Source organism: Anopheles stephensi, chromosome 3 (assembly GCF_013141755.1).
Source record: "Anopheles stephensi strain Indian chromosome 3, UCI_ANSTEP_V1.0, whole genome shotgun sequence".
NCBI classification, from domain to species: domain Eukaryota; kingdom Metazoa; phylum Arthropoda; class Insecta; order Diptera; family Culicidae; genus Anopheles; species Anopheles stephensi.
The window spans coordinates 81,429,415-81,452,036 of record NC_050203.1 but is presented as its reverse complement, the minus strand read 5'-3'; the positions used below and the strand labels follow the sequence as shown (position 1 = coordinate 81,452,036).

Genomic DNA, 22,622 nt, shown 5'->3' with positions numbered 1-22,622 from the left:
AGGCGGCGAAGAATAAATGTGATTAGCAAAATCAGCTGTCAGATTTGGCGGGTATCCCTCGAGTACCGAACGAGAAAAAAGGGAGACTCGACCCCCTGCTGCTGACCAGCGCGGTAGCGTTTTTGTGTAGTTGAGACACATATTTAGAGGGTGGATTTTGAGCCCGCTCCGCGAACCTACCACTCGCGAGCTCTCTTTTGACAGCAAATCGGCTGGTGCGACCATAAGCAGCACCTGGGAGGAACGCCTGGGTCGCTACCGATAGAAATAAATCAAAATGATTAGATTGGAAATGTCTATTTAGCGACCTGTGTGTGTGTGTGACTTCGCTGCGGTTACCGAACCAAGAACTGTGGACATTGCGAAGACGGGGACCTCAGGAGGTGTAGGAGCAAAGTGATGTGATACAATGCAACATGGAGCCTTTGCTCTGTCTGTATCTGTGTGTGTGTGTTTTTTTTTTGTCTTTAGTTTTTTTCCCCAACTAGCGTCAAGCTTCGGTTAAGGGCTATTCACCAACAAAAAAAAAACAAACGAAAACAACCGCTCCACGTCAGTCACCGTACGTAACTGGCAACCGCGAAAACTAAACAATCCAATCAAATCCTAGAAGTCACAGTGCTGGCGACCGGCGCCTTGCGCAGTTTGGGCTTCTGTACCGAGCCACTGTTCCGCACTGTCACTTTCCGTTGGTTGTAGATCAATCGGAGACATCTTGCCATGTTGCCGGCGCGGTTCGGACGCAAGTTACGCTCGAGGCGTAAGCACTGACTGACCGCAAGCCAATAGTTAGCAATATCGGTATGTTTCGTTGTATCTTAATCAATCGCCAGATAGCTTTGCGGTGTTGTGATTGTTATTAGAGGTTTTTTTTTCGATCTGTCTTTCTGTAAGCGGAAGAGGTCGATCGATGTGTGTGCCATTATGTAACCAATCTACCTACAATTGAGGTTAGGTGATCGTTTCGTAGAACGTGATCAACACTGTGATGCAAAGACATCCTCCAAGAAATTCATCGGAGTTCTTTTTGCAACCAAACACGAAGAGAAAGCCAACTCTGGTGTGTTTTCTTCTATCAAGTACTCTGTTTGTTGCCCTAATCACACCCAAACCCGGAACTGGTGAACTGCCCAAGGCCCACGTGCAGTACCCAAATGGGAAAAAGGGAGGCAAACAAACCGGCCACTCAATCCAGAGCACCTTCGCTTCGCAGCGGGTACGATTGTACTGCTTCCCTTTTTGCATTTGCATTTCTCCGAACTGCGAAACCGATAACGAACCGCTACTCCCAACTTCATGGCAACTATCTATCGGTCCCAGACTACCGTACAAGGAGATGGAACCCTTCGGGAGGGCGAATATCGTTTCCGGCGAATCGCTTTCGTCCATCGCCAAAACTGGTGCATACTGGAGCATTTCAATTCAACCCAGCAGGGATGGTTTTTTTTCTTCACAAAACCCCTTGGCTACAGTGCCCTGGCTACCGTTTTTGGGGGGCGCGCTATGCTTAATGAAAGCATGACCGCGATTATCCATATTGGAGTAGCGTTAGATAAACCTCCTCCTACAACGACCAAGTAACAACCCTCTTTGGGAGACTCCCGACAACGATGGGGACATTCTCGAGTCATTATCCGACCATACGCCCGGTAAGCCATTGTTTCAGTGGAAACCCCCGCGGGTGATCAAGCTTGGCGGCGGATCGATCGATCTTGCGCCATACAGCCGACAACGAGGGTGTGCCAGGCGCGAGTGTCTTGCACGAGGGGATTAAAATCATAATTTTATTCCAAATCATGATTCCCTGCGTTCTGTGGAGGACTTCTCGACCTGGCAATAAAAGTACTGCCACTGTAGGTGGCCACTCTCTGTGCCTTGTTCCTGGCCGGCTAATGCGCCATACTTCATTGATTCGTAGACATGAAAGGTGAAGATAAAACCTCACCCCTGAACCAGAACTGTTCGGTGGAGAACATCTGAAACAATAGCCAAATACGAGTCTATCTCGACAATGTTCAACTTTTAATAAATTGCTCTGCCTGTTGATCTTGTTTTACTAGCTTCCAGCCTTTATCATCATCTTCTTCGCCACAGGCATCCAGGAGGCAACTCCGGAGCACGCCAAGAACGCTAGGAAGCACTACCGTTCTGAGCTTTCGAAAAAAATGGATGGTTTATAACTATTTTTACCCAACCCTAGACAACGACTGTCCGAGCTACTTGCAATCATTAATAATAATTAATGAGACCCCCACCACCGAGGGGGGGACTCATTCTTAGGTACTTTCTGGACGACTCGGTCCAAAAATTTCACAACACCCACCTAAACATCTCGCATCTCCCGTAGAACGAAGAACCCGACAACGCTATTTGCTAATAAGTCCGAACCGGTTGCATAATCCGGCCCCCGGTGTCTCGTGATCATGGGCAACTGTCAAATTCCGTCACGTCACTTGTGTGTGTGTGTGTGTTCATCCTCGGGGCAAGGTGGAGCGGTTGCCGTTGCTCAAGAAAACCCCCTAAACAACCATTGCCATAATATCTGCGTCTGTTTGGGCGAGAGCCTTAGGTCACGAGCGCTTATCTATCGAGTTCAATCGATCGTCTTTCTCCCAAAACCAACCCGGCACCGTGCTCGCGCTTCGATGATTGATTACCCCATCTTCGTCAACTGGATCGACAACGACAGCTCCCAGGTGTGCCTGTTTGGCGGAGGAAGCGAGCGAGTTCGAGAGACCCCGAAGGAGAAATCAACACGAAGCACACGAAATCTCGTCGCCTTCCGCGGTGAAGTGTGCCCAAGTGCCGACGACCCTCTTTCGACCATCGACGGTTGATCGATCTTTCACAAAAAAGCCCCACCTCCCCCCTGGCAGCCTCGGATCCATAATAATCGAAGCGCGCTTCAAAAATCGCATCCACTTAGGTCCCGAAGCACGAGCACGCGCTCGCGCTCGAGTAGTTTTCGATTCCGAAAGCAAAACATTGCCAGGGCCAAAGGTTTTGTTTGCTCAAGCGCATTGATTACTGGCTGGGAGATTTCTGTTTCTGGGTTCGAGGGATTTCGGAGGGATGAGTTCGGACGCCGATTTGGAGCATCTGGAGGCAATTGGAGCATTCGATTCTGCAATATCGATTATTTAACCCCGGACTGGTGCATTCCAGTGTTTTGTTTTTGGCTGCGCCATAACTAGGCCGCACCACGATTCATTCCGGTTAGGCAAATAGATATTTGGGGTGTTTGGATTTCGCAACGCCAAGATCACTCCCAGAACACCCGCAAATGGGAGATTGGGCTTGTCTAGCCTGCTCCCGAGGTGAGGTTGAAGTTGATGCTGTTTGCACAACTCCCAGGGAAAATACCCAAACGGGAGCAGGTTGAAAATGGAAAACAGTTTGTTATGTTGCATTTGCTTACCCTATTATCATGAGCTTGCAGAAGGTAACTGAATAGTTCGCTCGGTGAGGAAGAGGTGTTGGGGGTTGCTGTGCTCACCTCGGTATCTTCGTTCTAGAAGTAAAATAATTTACACACAATCGCATTTTAAACGAAACTCTACCACCAGCAAACACAGACAACGAACTTCTCTGGAGTTGAAGTTTAGAGGGGCGTTAAGACAATCCAAGGATCAAAGAATAGGCAAGTGTCAGAAAGATAGGCAAGGACTTCGTCAGAAAAAGGCTCTTTTCAGTTACCTTCATGCGCTCAGCTTAGAAAATAGAAATAGATTCTCGTACGCGGGTTTTGTACGTTTGCCATTACTTACCTTGGGACAGTTCTCGCACGGAAACCGTCGCAGCTCGCCGTGTACGATCGCTCGGTGTCGCAGCAACGATGGTCTGTAGCTGTATGCCCTCGGACAAAGCTCACACCTGTAGGCGTCCTTTGGATAATGGTGCGAGATCACGAGATGATCGTCGAGCCTGTTGGTGAGGAAAGACCGTGAGGGGGGGGGGGGGGGAGGGAAGAAAAAGGAAACGCGGAAAACAACATTAATATCCAAACCCGATTCTCTTATGCTCAATCAAAAACACCGCCGACAACAACATCGAATTGCAGATCGTTACGAAATCAAAAATTAGTCAAAACCACGAACGAGCCTCCCTCCAAGGGACGTGTGTCTATGTTGTGATTATGAATATTCAAGCCGACACTGGAGAACTCCTGCCGGGACACGGTGCCACCAGGCCCGCCCTGTGTGGGCGGATAGAATAATGGCAAGCGGCAGCATAAATCACCATTACCCTGGTGCGCCAGAATCAACGCCCGAACGACCCAACGCTTTGCTGCTCCGTGGCTAGAACACCTAGGAAAAAAAAGCCTTCAACCATTCATGAATAATCCAGTGCACGATTTCTCAGTCTCATCATCATCAACCTCATCGTCAACGGCGTCATCGGCGGCTTCGACGCGCGAGCGATCAAAAAAACAAAGCCCCGTACTTGCGACGCTAAACATAAGAGAGGCGGTACAGTGGAAACATTCAAACAAATTTCAACGCGCTCTATTGTCCGCGTCCACCCACCCAGCGGTTTAAGGCTCCTCGCTCGCGAAACAGCGCGAGGACCCACCTAGCGGAGAGCCTTTCGGAGTTCGATTTTTCGGGGTGGGTGGGATTTCCTAACCTCGAAATGCCACACTCCACTCCGGTCGACACATTGGAGGGTTCTCCTGATTTTGCGTACATCGTTTAATATGTAAATTTCATAACATCAACATTAGTTGTGCCTTCTTCACTGCCTGTCACCGCGTCAGTGGTCCACCGGAAGAACAAATCACCCCAAATTGAATGTTCATCGAGCGAAAAGGGTGCTACTGTTACGACTAGCGGTACAATTATCTGACCACCAATTCCAACACCTTCACGAGGTGCGTCCAAAATCAATTCCAAGGCCCATCCACCCTTCATTAGTCAGCTTCGAGGGCAGGGCGTGGAGAGCGATTTGTTAATTATTCACCAAAAACGAGGTAACCGTAATTGCGAGGTACCTCATCAGTAAAACAACAACGGCGCTAGGGTGAGTTCCACGGAAGGGTTTCGGGAGTGCTACTCCTCCAACTGAAACAACAAGTTGGACTCTATCCGAGGATCGCCTATTCTACTGCCCTAAGCGTGTCTGTTGTTTGTTCGAGTGGATGACACACACGACACACAGCGCCACCAGCAATTCGAGCCAAACACGAACACGCCACCACCAGTGCCGGTTCCCATCATTAAAAAGGATTACCTTCGATTGAATGTTCACACGGCAGGTGCTTTTAAACGGGAGTGCCCCAATTGCGCCCGGCGAGGAAGCAGCAATATCATCATCATTCCGTGGCAATTGTTGATTGAAAGGGTGATTTGACCACAGTTAGCGATTATCGTCTCTGGCAGACTGTGTGTGTGTGTGTGCGTGTGGAGCAACGTGTGATGGGTGATGATGTTTATCATTCCCCGTCTAAACTGACCCTAACATGTGCCATGAATATTTTATTGCCGCAGAACCACTCTACGCTCGGTTCTAAGGACCTGAAGACCTTTCCCCTTTATAAATCGAAATCGGGATGTTGAATGCTACAGCGCTCTTGTGTATCCACCCACATCGGATGTATTTATTGCCCAAGATAACAACCATCCTCACCAGCATGTCTGGCATCCTGCGTCTCGTAAACGAAATCTGGTAAAAGCGAAAGGAAATCGATCAAACCGGACGAATCGCGCAATCGATCGAGTGCCCAGCGCACTCTTCTACCGGCCTTACTGCGTCACGGGAGATTGTGATTTGGAGATCGCAAACCGCCGGACGACAATCCGGGTCTCGTATCGTCGCGCCCACTGACATCCTCTCCGTGGTTCCGTGTGCGCAAAATTTTCGTGAAGGTGAAAGTGATAGACAGAGCAGTGCTACCTCCCAATGTTTGCCATGGATCAAGACAAACCAGCGGCGGCACCAGGTCCGAGCCGCTCGGAGTCAGATTAGAAATCAACGTCGCTGGACCCGAGCGCAACTTGGACGGAAATGAAGAACAAGATCAGCGCGATCTGCCCGGGCGCGTACTCACCCATGTACACCAACCGACCTACCGCCCCACAACTCCGAAGGGGTCGATGATTGATCGGCATGGTGAATTTTTCTGACGTTCGCAAAATCTGTGCCTATGTGTTACCTACGCCTCCGCACGAAAGGCGATCAAACCTGGCCAGCCTTCCTGGCGAACGGGATGTTTGAATAAACCTCAACCAAAGATCGTAACTAGACAAATCCTAAACCAGACAACACTTTCGGTATAGGCTACCACCTCCAGCACCGTCGGACATGAAGCTCTTCCTCGAACAGGGAAAAAAAAAACACCAAGCCAACAAAGCCCTCTCAACACTCTAAACATGCACCGTTGTTCTCCAACAGTTCCGTTCCCATGCGGTTCGATGATCTGCTTTTCGGGCTGGGAGGTGCGAAAACAGGAAATCTCAATTCGTCCTCCTTCTGTCTCCGATGTCGCATGTCAATGACACTGTCACCACTGTCATCCGGTTGTAGTGCCTTTTTTTTTGTCTTCTGCTCTCTTCTCCGAAATGCGCTAAACTTGTTGATCTTATCGCTGTCAAAGCAGAACAAGTCTGCCGTTTCGTACCCAAGCCGTGCTAGGTTTTCTTGGACGTCGTTTGACGAAGATTTCGAGCTGAGCTAGAGTTTTGACTTTGAACGTTGGAAGTAGATTGCTTTATATTCCAAATTCTTCAACTACTTCAATTTTTTATTTCAAGAAATAGCGAGAGTCTTGATCATCAGATCTTCATGGTCCTGAAAGCAATTGCTTATCGACTCTCAGTAAACATGTTTTTCGATACTACCCCAGCTGTACTCATATTTTTCACCCCGAGACAATCTCTCCCACCTAATAACATGACAACCTCCCGCGACATGTGTCATGAATAGGTTGCATTCTTCGCCGACCAAACATAATTTGTTTGGAGAAACAGCTTCGCGCAGCCCAGCCTCATGTACGGTACCCAAAGTTATGATCGGGTACGATCGCAAAACACGCAACATAGGCAATGTCGCCGATCTGCGCGCTGTTGGAGGGCCGATAGACCCAGACCGTACCAACAAGCATCCCGAGCAACCTACACCTACACGCGCGTGTGGTCACATCTACCAAGCGCGCTAGAAGACGAACCTCCTGCACAACCAGACTTCCACCGGGGAGGTACTGGACGGTCCTCCAGTGCGCGCGTTTAATGAAAATGTCACATAACTCATCACGACCACGAGCGCACGAGCCCGGTGTCGGTGCGATCGGCGCGTCGTCTGGTACACGACCCCGGCGCCCCGAATAGAAATCCTTCTGGGTATCACACCCCGAATAGCCACCTCATCGCCCAAGAGCTGTAACGCGTCTCCAGTAGTTCCCCTTCGCCGAACGTCACCGGATTCGAGGATCTTTCCATTCCGGGCGTGTGGGACTGTTGCGACGACAATTAGAGGCGTGAATAATTTGCACAAAAACTGCGCTCGCGAAGGTGTACACACCCGGACATTCAACGATCTATCGTACTCTAAACAATGGTGACCCCCAACGCGCACGAGGTGGTGGCCTTTTCCAAATGCACATCCGGCGCAGATCGCAAGATTTCGACGGCTTAAGGCGAGTGGCGCAACACCCGGCCCCGTGATCGTTGCAAAGCAATCCGAGGAAGACATTTGGCCGATCACCGGTCGACGACAGATCGATGAGTGATCGGCCCAGAGAAAGAGACAATCTCCTCACTCACTGTTGAAGTTGCGTTGATAATTGCTCACACCGCTTCCTACCCGCCGACGTCCCTCGGACGAAATCTGAAACTGAACTCCAGCACCTTGCCTCGTCAGCCGATCGACACATTTTTAATCAAAAAAACTTGCACCGCCGCGCTCATTCATATCTTTCGGTCGCCCACCATCCCGGAAAGTAGCCCATCCCCAGAGGGTAGATAAAGTAGCCTAGATAAAAGGCCGTCTGGAAGCAAACGGTAGGTTCCTTTCGGTGCGTCGATGACAGGGCTGCTTGCTGCTCGTGCGTTTCGATGCTGCGGGAAAGTAATCGCGTGTGCGCACGCGCGTGTCCGCACGATCCAAACATCGCACACACACACTCACTCCCAGCAGGAGTGGGCACGATCCTCGGAATCGGAAAATCATCATCATCGTAATAATAATGTTCAACATGGTACCCACATAGAATGGAACCGTTCCTCCTGCCCGAAACAAACGCACCACGAGGGCGATAAGCGTGCGGTCAAGCGGAAGAAGGTGGAACGCTTGATTGTAATTAGCGATGGACGACCCCCTGAACCGCCCAGACCGAGTAAACTGGGCGTGCGAGTGTGTGTGTGTGTGTGTGTGTGTGTGTGTCTTCGATCGAGAAAAAAAAAACCTGCGCTTAAAGGTTAACCCCAGCGGTGGTGCGTTCAGACCAAACAAGACCCTCCTCTTCAATGTAGCGACCAGGTGTTTACTACATCCATAAAGCTCAGCGATCGAGATCGAAAGTGACATGTTCGTAATTACCAGCGTGTTTTGCGTTCTTCTACTGCTGCTGCTGGTCTGCTTCACTACGAAGCCCCAATCGAGCACGAACCACCGCCAGCAGCCAGCCAAACGAGCTGCTTGATTGATTTCTTCGATTCATTTCGGTCACTTCCGTTTGCGGGTCCACCAACGCCGGTCGGACGATCGATCACGAAATCGCGGTGGCGTCTTTAACCACCTGGCTGGAGGCGTCGATGAGGCGCTAGACGGTGCGCTGACACGGACAAATGAAGACATGTTTCACTGTCACTTTCTGAATTCTCTTCTGCGCTACACGCGAAGGATGTGGGTCTCCGCGGGATGAATGTGTTGGAGAGCTATATAGGGCGGCCTTTGGTTTAATTGGAGTGGCATGAATATTTGACCACATTGTTTTAATTAGAATTTTATCAGCCCGTTTGGATGTCCTCCAAAAGTACTTCAATTTACCAACACCTTCAACTCACCGTACACACGAGGACACTAAAAGCGAGCCAAGTAATTAAAATGCAATCCCAGCGAAGTAATGCCTGCTGATGCAATATTCATAAATCAATCGTTTCATCACTTTGTTGTCAACGAAATACCAAAACACGGGCGACCGTTCATCGGACGCGCTCAGGACACGCGGACGTCTGGGTCCATCAGCACTGTTGTCACAGCTCAACACCCCCCCAACCGGCTACTGTGCATGTACATGTCTCGAACGTCATGGGTTCCGCCTCCACCAATCGCAGGCCAACGCGCCAAAGCGAACTACAGCCAAACGGAAGCACACTTGCGTATGTGGTCAATTATTCATACACCAAATCAGTCACTTATTATTGCGTGTCGTGAATCTGTTACAAACCAAATAAATTATTACCTTTCGCTCCTTCTGTTTGCTGCCAGCACAGAAGCCCCTGCTGAAGCGTCTCCAAAACACACCACCTTCGCGGACATGTGGACAGTTTGCCGTGTAAACATCACCTTCGCCGTGTGGTTGACATAAAAATTTTCACACAAACACTGATTTCAATTTGCACGCTTCAGCTGGACATTCCATGACCAGTTTTTTCGGAGTGCGGACACAGCTCGAAACAACTGGACCTGGTGGCTGTGGCTGCAGACAGATGACACTTTTGAGGCACACGGAACGGATTTGAACAGGTTTTTCGGGGCGAGAAACAGTTTTATGGAAGCAGCTTTTCGACGCCTTTGAAGCGTTGAGTCCACGCAATTTGGAGCAGTTTCTTGAGCATGTATATCTCTTTGGAGAAAGAAGGCCAACCTCAACTTCAAGCTCGCGCTCATGAACTCCTGACTCTAAAGACCTCAAGGTATGTGTTCATGTCTTGTAGACTTTCCGAAAAATCTTCGCTCCACCGAGCAGCATAAAGCCCTCTGAACTGTACCGCCGACCAACGGGCGTCAGCCATTGCTGTACCGCACCAACAGCTCCATCAAAATGCCGACATTTCATTTCGATCTACCATCCACCCACTGGCGACGCAAAAGAAAACAGCCGCCGCCGCCATTGAATTTAATCCATTTAGAGCTAATAGCACTGATTAAACGTCCGTCCTTCGTGTGTGCAGGGAAGAAATTAATTCTAGCCAAGACATCAACCACCCGCAGCAATGTCCATCAAGCGGGAGTTGACACAACAGACGTGCAGCGAAAAAATAAAAACTTTCATTTTCTCTCACTGCCACCGATAGCCAGGTTTGCCCAAGTTCCCCAGAGTGTGCCGTTCCGCATTCCGGCAGATAATCGATCTCCTTAAATCCGGACAGTATAAAATCGCAAAGCAGTTGTAAATTAAATTCCACCCAACCGAATGTGGACAGTCGTGGAATGGCCGCCTACTTCAGGGTAACATCGTGCCCAAGCGCGATTTCGGCACGTGGGGAACGTCGCTTACTTAGATCGGTCGGCTTTATTATACGCGTACCATAAAATGGCTTTCCGTCAGTACCTTCTGAACGCTGCGGATGGCGCCAAATAGCAAAAGTAAAGCCTTACCTGTCTTGGCGTTCCCTGGCATTGCGCGGGAAGTCATGTTTTCATAACAAAACGCTACGTCCTCGTAATAAGAATTTCAGCCCCAGCTTTCATCCAGGGGACCCATCCATGGATCAGGAATAGCGTTTCACCTGTACCGTGGCAATAATTGTATGCACATCGGAGCATATATCATTTCATTTGTAGACGATTTATGTGCGGCGAACAACACCGCTCAAATACCGCTCAAAACCGATCTCGCGTGGCTGTGGCTCGAGCGCCATCAAACGCGAGTGACGAACGTTTTGTTCGTTCGGTCGTAAGCATTGGCGCATTGTTTCTGCAGGCACAAACCGGCGACAGAAAACAAATTGAGTCGTAGGTGGACGCAAATTTATTATTTCAAGCCCGCCGGCAACAAGGAAGGCATCGCTTAGGCTCAACGTCATGCACAGGACAGTGGCGTTTGATGCAGGGCATAATGCATTCTCTCTGTACAGTTGTGCTCACACAAAGGGTGATGTCTTTTCAAGCTCTCTGGACATAAAATTGAGGTTTGTGATGACTTCAGCCAGAATATTGGTAATATTACTTGGCCGTAGAACTGCTACAATTTTGAGCATCACTGTGAAGTGCGCCACACAAAAATCTGATGACCCTTTAGACAAACGCTATCGCAGTTTTGCTATCCAGGGTTGCCTGCAACTACACGGTTCTACTACCTTAGTCGCCGTCCAGCGAAGACAAACAAAATGACACTCGGGGTTGAAGATTAATTACCCGCTAAACCAAACACACACACGCGTGCCAGTTCGAATGGGTCAGTTTGCGGGGTTTTACAAGCATCATACCGGTGGGAGTTGGGAAATTGATTTCCCACCGACAAATATTTGCTTCTGGGTTCGATCGATCTTCTCCTACACACACACCGCTCGCGTTGAATAATTCGATTTGGATTCAAGTACCCGCACCGCCACGGAATGAGGATCATTAAGCCTATGCCTCGGTTTCGGGGAACAGTGTGTAGACGACCCACCCACAAGTACCACGCGTAGACCACCCGAGAGAGGGGAATTGGAAGAAATCATAATAAATTGTGTGCTGTTGCCCATACTCTGCTACTCACTGATCAATATCGTGACACTGCCGATCACAGACGACACACCGCGCGTCAATGCCGTGCTCGTCCTCGTCCTCCTCCTTCACGTCCGAATGGTGGTGGTGTTGGTGCGGTTCGCCACTTCCGTTACCACTGTCGTCCGCCGGATGATGGTGGCCGTGTCCGTTCGCACGGGTACTGCTGCCGTTGCTGCTTCGGCCACTGCTGTTACTGCTGCTACTGTTGTGATGATGATGGCGGTGCTGCTCCTTGTTGTGACTAGAGTCAAGATCGTTCGACGTATTGTACTCGTCCTCGTAGTTGTCGCTGTGCTGGGAACCGCCTGAAGGGGTTACATTTTCAGGTCCAACCGAGACGAAGCGAAAGAAAGAAAGAACAATACGAAACTTCATTAGCATAGTGGATCGCGGTGAAAGGAGTCTATTGTCCCCGCTTGAGGACTCAGTGAACAATTAAACTTCAGCTACAATTGCGATAGGTATAGATTTTTCGTGCTGCAATAATGATGAATGTCCAGCGGCCGAAAACGGGACGCAAGGCCTTCTGTATCAGGTGGTTATCGTAGGTGAAAGAGCACCAACTACTACTACTGCCAGCCCATTCATGCGCTGGATGCGCGAAAACGAAGCGGCCAACAACACCGAATCTATGCGGACCAAATGGGCAGCAAATGGAAGCTAGTTTCGGGAGGCCAAAAGATCGCTAGACAGATAATCGATCAACTGTGGCGGTATGCATGAAGCAATGATATACACCCTGACCGGGGGGACCACTCCCTAATCCGGAGCAAGAAAGAAGACGGCCAACAGCAACAACAACAAAAACTCCACCAGTAATAGTCGCTGGCCCGAGGTACGGCCCAGGGTACGTGTTGGTCACTCTCGCGCGCAGTGCTCCACCAAAGCAAGGAGGCAAAAAAGCAGTAGTTTTGTTGATACAAACCGGTGACTGAATCGCATCAATCACTTTTTGCCTCCCCATCCGCTGCTTCGCTCGACCATACCCTCTCAAGATGATCATCACCGTGTGGAGGTTATGTGTGAGATCAGTGAGAAAAGTGATCGGCTCACATCGAGTCGAGTTCCACACACATTGGTCAAGTTCCATTCCGAAACGTTCGAGATCAAACAGAGACACAGAAGCGGCACACACACACACAGCATCCTACACCCCTAACGGTACTGGTGCTCCCATCGGTCAATTCCAAGGATTTGGACCACATTACTACACACCCGACGTGGCGGTGCATGGCGTGGTGCCTCCGTACGAAGCAAGAGAACGCCAAACTAATCTATGCCACACATTCCAACCGGAATTTCGGAGGAGCAGACACGGACCGAAAAATGATGTCTTCGCCGAGGTCATCATCATGCTCATGCACAGGTTGAGCAAACGGTTTGGTAAAACCACGCCGGAGCAAAGGGGTATGGGCGAGACAAAGGGTTAAAATATCGACATCCAAAAAACAAAGATCGCCTCTCGTCGGCTGCGGAGACCCTGCGGGGTCAGGTTGGTGAACGGTCTGTAATCAATCATTCCGATTCCGAAACGGACGCCGACGCCGAAACGCCTGAAGATTATCGGAGGGCCAGGTCGGGGCTGGGAGACTATTTTCTGCCGAGTGGACCACAGAGTCATCCTTTTCGCCAAAACATCATCGGTTCGGCGTTTTGGAGCACTAATTGTTTTTTTCCCCCCCCTTCAAACGGTTGTACTTCACAGCACACGGCAAACCTTGACACTATCCTTGGAGCTGATAATGTGCTGAAAGTGTGCAAATGCAGATCTTGTCTAATGAAAACAAATGAGCAATAAGCACAATCACGTTTCGGTCACGTTTTTTTGGCAACTTGAAGTTCACGATTTGGATGTGTTTGGCTTTTTATGGTTAGGTCCTGGACATGAGACCTTTGAGTATACTCACGCGTACAAACTTTCACTAAACTTCACTAGTCACTCGCCGATAGGCACGTAATCGTTGAAGATGTACCGCCGAAGACACCGCTAACTACTCTTCTCCGGAACTGCGGAAGAACATCCGAACACGTCTTCACCTGAAGCCCAATTGTCGGACTGTCCGGAATCAACGTCGCATCAAAGCAAGTCCTCGTCGTCTCCCATCGCGCGCACACACACACACAAGCAAAGGGGCATAAACCACGGACCACATCTCCACCCGCTTGCAAGGACCTGCAGAAACGCAGTCAATCGTATCGAGCGCTACTCCATAAGTCACGTTACGAGCGAGGGCACCCTAAAACCGTTCAACCCCACCGCGTCGGTGGATGGCGCTTCGGATGGCTGGCTCGGGAAGAGACAACGAACAAAAGGAAGCTTCACGTACACACACAGTCACGCATGTTAGGACATGGTCGGGTTTCGGACGGTCGGACCAGCCAACCAAGGACCCTCGTTCACGATCGTGGAACACAACAGCACTGTGTCTACCGTTTCGCTCACACAATCATAACGTGTCGCACGATATGATAAAGGATAATAGTACAGGACGGTTCGGAGCGTAACGCAAACGGTCAACTGTGCTTTAGCGCTCCTCGTATACCCAGTAACACCGTGGCCGCATTTATTCACCTGTACTGGGAGTGATTGGTTGGACGCTCAATGGAACTTCAATTCGAATCGAATTTCCGTAGCGGAATAATTGGTTCGGAAGCCAGAAGGATGAGGCAAACTGACCTAGCTTGTCATTGAAATTGTTTCGATTTGCACCAGGATCATCCGATTCAGGAGACAATGAATGGTTTGGAAGAACGGACATTAAATATTAACCACCATATTACTCAAATTATAATACAGGCACAAAGAATTCTAGAATTACTCCTGTATTAAAATTAAAAGATTGCTTAATGTCACACTTCTACGGAGGATTCCCACGCAACTCATCCATGAAAGGATCCGGCCCCAAATTATGATCCTCCAAGAGACCATATTGCACCTCAAGCTTAAGTCGAGGGTAAAGAACGCATTAAAAGGTGGAGTTCTTCTAACAGATGGTGCCCAATTTTTCCCCGCGAAAGAAGGGAGATCTAAGGGTCCTCGGACTAACTGCAAGCGTCAGATGGTGGCGTCGGTTTCTTCTCCTTCAAGGTATTCTAGCGACCGTCATCGTCGGTGACTTACCGGGAAATAGTTTTCCCACGAGGTGCGCTCTACCGTTGAGTTGCAGCTCAATGTTGTCTGTAAGGAAGCGATTCGCTTATAATATGTGAGAACTGTAGCATTAATGCAAGTGTGCCATATGGTGTCTTCATCGTCCGTAACATTGAGGAGAAGGTTTCGTTGAAGGCTCTAGAGCAATTCCCTTTACATTGGGAACTATTGCATCATGTTTATTAAAATGAGCTTGTCTTATATACACCTTCAAAGGTTACAGTTTTGAGATTTTCCTTATTATTTAATATTTTATCTAAACTTTATCTTTCATCTCTTTTTGTAACGGTTTTTTGCTTAATGGATTCCACAATCGCAACGGATCACGGATTCCGACAGGTGTGTATTTCGTATGCACCCCTACACCGGATCATACTGCACTGGCACATGGAAACCCTGCAGTGAAATCCTTTGCCCGAAAAATTCTACCAACTGTTCTACGGAAATGAGAAAACCACAAACTTAAGCGTAATTGGAAGAATCAGGACTTGTACTGTAGGCCCGACTTTAGGCAGGACATCTCTTGTGGTTTTATTCGTTAAATTAAACGTAACTTCACTACAAAAAGGAGTCATATTCTTCAACTTTTTTTTTTTTGGTCGCTCGCATGATTCAAGCTGCGATGGTCAAGAATAAATCAAACGATGACAGATAAGGTCAGACCTCGTCATCGGGCATCAGAGGCCGTTCCTGAACGGCAGGAAGTCAACAGCACGGCGCGTGCTGTCCACCGGAAGTAGTCGCACAGGTCACCCTCGTGGTGATTTCTCCCGCTTCTTCAGGTGCGTGCACTGGCGATCGTGATCCAGTTCAACGGTCGAAACGCAACCACAGAAAAGGGCCGAGTCGGGGTACGCGCTTCGGTTCCAGGCGGATGATTTCCATCGGGATAATGGAAATGGTTCAGGTGGTAGCCCTTGTTCAAAGGTCCTTTCCGGTCGGTACTTGACCGTAGGCCGGGAAAGTCAAATGAGCGCACGAGCAACGGCTTTTGGGTCCTGGACGTTACGCATTCAGATTTACCTCAGCCGCGTTAAGGACACGCCAGACACTCTCAGCAATTAAAAAGTCTGACTTCGATGAAGTTTGGCATCAAATCACGAAACAACTGAACGACGTTCACATTATTGCCACGTGACAGCTTACGTGTGAATCGAAACACATCGCTGCAAGTAATGAGTCTAGTCTATTAACTAGTCGATCTCATGCATGTTCACTTTTGGAAAGTAAAACACACATGAAGAAAACATAAACCTCCACGATCGTGAGAAATACGTGTGTCGTAGTTCAGCAAAAAAAATTGAATATCAAGTAGAATGGTTTTCCCCAGGAACTCTTCCTTCTTGTATCCAAGTTGTAAGAGAAACATAAGGCACACGGTTGAAGCATATGGCAGGATGGATAAAACTGGGGGAATAAATGTTCCTCAAGAAGCTAACCATGCAATTTATGTTAAAGAAAGCGTGGCGATGTTAGCTACTGAAACAACTGAAGTAAAGTTGTTAAGAAGTTATTGTATAAGTAGAATATATTAAAGTCATTTTTGTGGTCACAATGCTTCACTTGTACTATTCAATCAAGGTCCTGCAAGATAATATTCAACTATCAATTTCATAGAAACGAAACATTAAGCGCTTCAAAGCTTTCCTCCTGAAACTCTCAGGAACAACTGCGCGCAACTGCAGCCCATAACATTATTAACTAAATTTAAAATCATTCATACAGTACAATCACCACCAATTCCTGCTTTTGTCACACACCAAACCACATTCGCCAAAGCCGTTGCATGCGCAGCCCAGGGGAACCCAAAACAGATGCGGGTTTTCCCACTTTTCAATATCTCTCGGTCATCAGCCATCATCAGGCGTGCCGACCTTTTGCCCCGAACCTCTCTGCCAGCTCACAATGCTGAATCACATGTCGATAAGTGTAAGGTTCTCGCACACCGTACGACATGTCCTGTCCCACATGTCCCATACTTGGTGCATTGGTGGAAATTAGTTCGTTTGCCCTCCCCCTCCCTTTAATGTGACCACCGCCGTGTGGCGAGTGGTGGAAGAGAGAGAGAGAAATTATAATTTATGACCAAATCTCCTATCACCATTAGGAAATCACGTGAAATCGTGTGCCTGAGATGTAACGGTGCTGATACGGTGGGACGACTCGTGACCACCATTTCGATTGTCCTTTACTGATGGTCTAGTAGCCACAGAACCGATTTTTCATTACGATTTTCATTACGCACCGAAATACGCTTGCGCCTGAAGTTAGACAAATGCAATCAACGCAGCACCATTGCATAACTTTGTTCGTAGGGCTTATCGGTTAATTTTAAAATCTGCACGCTTCGCTTTCTCTCCTTGATTATTGAGATAGCATTAGGTGGGTTTTTGTTTCGAGAAGAACAACAATCTGTTAACATCTAAATTATGGGACGATATCATGGTTTATGAGAGATGAACCGCCTCAAAACCGAGAACAAATACAACCTTTTCCGTTCTGTCTTTCGAGCCTCCATTCTGAACGTTTGTCTGGTGAAAATGAGCGTAAAAAGGGATCAACAACAGCTACCTCAGATTACTCGTTTAGGGTGGTTGTGGAAAAAAAACACCTAGCTGTTAATGATCGGTTCCGGATCCGACCGTGATGCACGCGCCCATCCAAACAGCGCTGGGAAGCAAGAGAAAAAAAAGATGATCCATTACCTTTTTATTCTCTTTCCTGCTCTATCTCTCGGTTCGTCCCTTCATTGTTTTTGTAATCCCGCACTACCGACCGAAACTTTCGATCATTTGCGATGACATAATTTATCAATTTACACCCCGGCAGCAAGCAACCTACTCACAAATGGAAGATGCACTCGTGCCGTTCGGATGCGTCGATTTGTTCGCAGTAAGCACCCAAAAGCTACCGTAACGGGCGAGCGCCCTTTTCGGGGTGAAATTATTATCCTTGCTTTTGGGCGAATGTTTACCCCCATTATTTGTCGCCGGTCGGGTATTACACCATCCCGGTGATCACCAAATCACCGTACAACGGACACGATGTCCTCACCGTGAGGGCATGTAATTGTAATCGAAAGATAAATAAAATGTTACCAGTGTCACACTACGCTCCGTTGGTACGGGAGAAGAAGCAGGGGGAAAAAAAGGTTGCCAATCATAATCCACCCCTATGCGGATCGTGGCACGCACCTCGGGACACAATCAGCAATCCACGCACGCATTAGGACCCTCACGATTCGGCGTGTCCTCGTGCGTGATGTAACTGTCGCCGGCTCATCAGATGATTCAGTCAGTCTTTTGTGTGTCCTCCCTTGTGTCCGTGTGTAATGGATCCGACAGCTTTGGGACATTAATCCTTTACGTCAACTAATAAACTGTCAGCTTCCAGTTGCTGCGCAACTAACGCCATCCATAATCACCCGCTTGGAATAGCCATAACCGTGGGCCTGGTATAGTTCCTACGTCATCGCCCGAAAAGGAACAGCCACACAAAAACCTGGCGGACAGTTGTGACCGACTGTGGTGGCAAAATCAATTAAACCGAAAATTGTCTGATCCGGTGTAAGGGTGCGCGTACACATAGTTCAAGGTCGTCGGGCGGGGTAAGGCTTCCCTGGTAACCCTTTTATCCCGCACGCTCGCTGTCATCGCACTCGGTCATCGGAAGGCGGCGTACGAGTTACGGTTACGGTGACAGACGTCACTGTTAGCGATCGATCGGGTTGTGGGATGTGGGATGAATGATTAATAGATCTGGGTGGTACATCCTACTGTAAAAAGGAAATTGATCTTCGCCGTTTTGCTTTATGGTTGTGATAAATGAACGGCGACGTAGTTGCTTATTTCGAGCTTATTCTCATAGCTTCAGCTGCTCCAATAGCCCTTTATAGTAGATTGTAGCATCCAATCCTCCAGTCCTCAAAATATTATATTTTAAAGATAAAAAACTCTGTAAAATACATTCTCACGACATCAAGATTCACTATTCTAAAAAAATGTCCCTCAAACTGCACCAAAAAAGCCACCCCTAACATTATGAGGCACACGGCTTCACACTTTCCGATTAACAACTTCATCGAGCCACATCCCAATCGTTTTCATGGTTGTTGTGAAGGAAGGCTAATTATTTATCTTTAAAAAAACATGTGTAACGATTTACTAAAAAAAAAAGTGTGTGGCCCAACAAATCTGGGTCCCATACTATTTGTCACATAGACACACACAAAAGGAATCACGAAAAAAATCCTTTATCTTATTTTATTTATGCAAAAACTAATGCTAGATAAATATGAGCAAAAAACTCATGCTACCGGCTCTAAAAGGTGACACGAGCGAGCACCATAAAAAAATACAGTAACTAATCCAATTTGCATATGCATGCAGGCAGAGGAAAGAAATTCGATTGGCTCGTGGCAACACGCGCGATGTTTGCGTTTGCTCAGCACTAGATGGCGCTGTACCCTAAGCTGGTACCAGGTGGCAAACCGTACTAGACGCGATAATCATCTAATCGTGTGGATTAAAATTATTCCCTTTTATAGGTTTATCAGTTTACAGTTTACAGTCTAGTTCACTGCATGCAAATACGATTAGTTGAAAATAATTGTACGAGGCACACTTCACCCCTTTAGTCGCGCATTGATCCACAACAAACGCCAAGGCACGTGCCAATCATGCGGAAAGGAACAGTTTTTTTTATAAAGTTAATTCTTCCTTGTCGGGACCCCGTTTGAGGTTAGTTTTGTTAATCTTTTAATCCAGTTCGTTCACATTTGCAAAAGGATTTTCTGCATTATTCTCCCCGAAAGGGAAGTGCTTAAGCACTCCGGACAATTAAATGATTGTATCGCGGTACTTCACACGAAAAAAGGCTTTTTTGAAACCCTTCGCTAAATAAACAGCCACATCTGCATATTCTACTGCGATAAAGTCGGCTTGATAAGGTACCCGATACGGATATCCCTCGCATTACTATTGCATGAGATCACCGAAAACCCAACTTACCCGAGCCACGTTCGCTGCCACGCTCGTCTTGCCCATCCCGCGGATGAAGAGGAACCTTCGGTCGCAGCAACAGCTCCCTTCCGGGACTGATATCACATATCACTTCGTACCACAGCTGAAAATAGATCAACGCCGGGCAGTCCCAACGGGTCACCACCGATAGGGCGCAGAGACGAAGAAGAAAAAAAGAGAGGGAAAAAAGACAAAGGCAAACATTAAACATAAGTATCCCCAATTTTCGAAACCACACATCCCAAGCAGCAGCACAAAGTTTTTCGCTAAGACTCACATGACCATCTTTGAGAAAGTGTTGCACATTCGCTTCGGTTGGGCTGGAGGTGCAGCGTATGTGTTTCATCCAGTTCGTCGGCTCGACTGTTGCATCCAGCCAGCCTCGGATATCTACATCTATCACCTGAAAGAAGAGTTGAAGTTGAAGAAGGTTAATTAAAGTATAAAATGCGAGAAAATAAATAAATAAAAGAGTGTAGAATACTGCGGAAGAAGCATTAAGCCTTAATGTCTCGAGAGCGCCATCTGTTGGCTGCTCCCGGAAGCGCTTAGCGAAGACACACTTGAAAGCCATCTAGATCAATTTATTCCGTTGAAATTGAACCAGATGCATGTTTAAAGATTTTTTATTTTTTTATGTTGATTTATAATATTTAATAATAAGTTTTTCGGTTTCATAAAGTATATTAAATATAATTTATCTGCAATTGATACCGAGCTATAAATTTTAATATTTATCGAATTACTTCAAAGTATTCTTGATGAGCTATGCATAAAAATTGCTTAAATAAATAGTTTTGAAAGACTTTTAAAGAATAAAAAAATCTATTTATGAGCAATGGCTGGACTTCCAATAGCATCCAACGTTTCTGGTATTTTCCACAGCACAAGTTGCGCATGTCCGAGTTCTGGTCCCTTCGCTCGGGAAACTTGTTTCTCATTCATTCATCGTATCTCATCACTTTCCATCTTCTTTTCTATCAATTTTCTTGATTCCCACCTATTTCCCTTCTTCCGTCCGAAGTCGTCTTATTCAAACCTCAACGCAGAACCCTTAGTTCCTTTGATGGTGAGCGTAACGAATATAGTATAGCAAACTCCCCGATAGCCATTGTCCAATCACGAACGACGGCAGCGTGTCGTCTTCGTCTGGACAAACGATACAAACGATTCCAAACGGAAAGGACATCATCCAATTCGTTCCTTTTGCGGTGAACGTCCATCTCCCTTGCATTTTTTCCTTCCTTCCGACTATTCAACGGACAACCAATCGTAAAGACAATCGTTCGATGGTACCGATTGACACGTACGGACCGGTGTGTCCTTCTCACCAAAAAAAGCCAGGAAAAAAGACTTTCACATGTCGCTGCAGCACCAACTCCTATTGTGTGCCGTTCCGAAAGCAAATTAAAATTTAATTTTCAACTCAAAGCCCGGATTACAACACTGGTCCAGTTTTCTGCCTTTGCTACCCAGTCCGGAACAAAGCCAATCTCATCAACAAAGATCGAACAAATCGAGCAAGAGGATCCGATAATCCGAGGGTGTGAAGAAACGGATCCCTGATCCCTCGGTCCCGATAATGGGATGCTTAGGATCGCCGGCCGACACGTACGCGTATGCAATCTCTCTCTATGCATCTTGAGTAGATATTGGACTGTCCCGGTAGCCCGCGTTGTAATCTCTTTGTTCGGTGAAACTGTCCTACACGGGAAAAGTCGAGAGAAGGAAACTGTCCCGTGAAGGCTGTGCACGCAGATTACAGTGATGGACTCCTCAAAATCCTGGACAAGGGACACAATTTGTGAATACATTTAATTTTGAAGAAGAAAAAAGGCTGCCAAGATTTTGAAAAAACTAACGACACAACCTTACAAACCGTTGCAGCAGAGGAATGCAACCTTTCTGTTTCCCATTGCTCGTCCAAGGTCTTTTTCACAGATCTTTGTAGGAATTAGTTCGCAAGTTCATTTATTCCATAAAAAACATCCAACTTTTCATTTTCTATCTGCACATCTACCGATCGGCACGTCCGATACCCATAAACACATATCTTCTCTTCTCGGTCAGTTTCGCTTCTCCAAATCCCCAGCCAAGATCTTCCAGCCTTCGGATGGGAAATAATTAAACTTGTCTCGCAGACAATACCCGGTTTAGGTGTCGGCAGAGTATTTAAAGCAGATCACACTGAGATCACAGTGGGAGGATCTGTACGTGGCAGATGCCGTCCACAGCAAGGTGCGGAAGGATGGGAGACCGCGTCGCTCGTGGTCCCGTCGAAAGATGATCTTCGTACGTGCTGTTGTACAATATACAAGTGCCGCTTCATATCCCTCTGATGCATTTCCATTCACCTACTTTTCGATGCGGCCCGGGCCGCAATGGATGAAACCGTGCGTACGTGAGCTATCATCGTCCGAACGCATGCTTCTGCTCTGCTTTAACGATCGGGACACGATCGTTCGACGCTGGGAAATGTGTGTGCATGTGCGTCAAGAATTCATTACTCGCCCGGCGGACGGCCATCCCATCCAGTGGTGATGGGTTTTTTCGATTTAAGAAATGGGTCGATTCCTGGGGGTTGTTTCCTTCCTGAGTCGACTCCCTTCCGAGCTCCGGGTTTTATGTCCGGTGGCGACGGACCTAATAGCCGTGACGGAGTGAAAATGTCGTTCGAGGCATACATTAACACAGAGCATCGCTAGGAACGCAAAAGACGTCCAGAGAAAGAAAACTGGCACCAACATGTGTGGTATCTAAGAGATATTGTAGCTAATCATATTTTCCTGAAGAATTCT

General features: G+C 47.7%; 1 protein-coding gene across 5 annotated transcripts in view; it reads right to left on the bottom strand.

The window, feature by feature from the left end:
- The window catches only part of LOC118513003 (transcription factor hamlet), a 92,497-nt gene that overhangs the window by 5,054 nt on the left and 64,821 nt on the right, over positions 1-22,622 (bottom strand). For 4 of the 5 annotated variants that reach the window (XM_036058260.1, XM_036058261.1, XM_036058264.1 and 1 more), the window contains 5 exons: positions 20,102-20,227; positions 19,813-19,927; positions 11,642-11,957; positions 3,768-3,924; positions 3,419-3,511 (listed from right to left, as the gene is read on the bottom strand). In XM_036058260.1, the coding sequence (XP_035914153.1) occupies positions 3,419-3,511; positions 3,768-3,924; positions 11,642-11,957; positions 19,813-19,927; positions 20,102-20,227 (807 nt within the window). The remainder of the gene's footprint in view (positions 1-3,418; positions 3,512-3,767; positions 3,925-11,641; positions 11,958-19,812; positions 19,928-20,101; positions 20,228-22,622) is intronic. The other variant, XM_036058263.1, reaches the window with a different exon arrangement.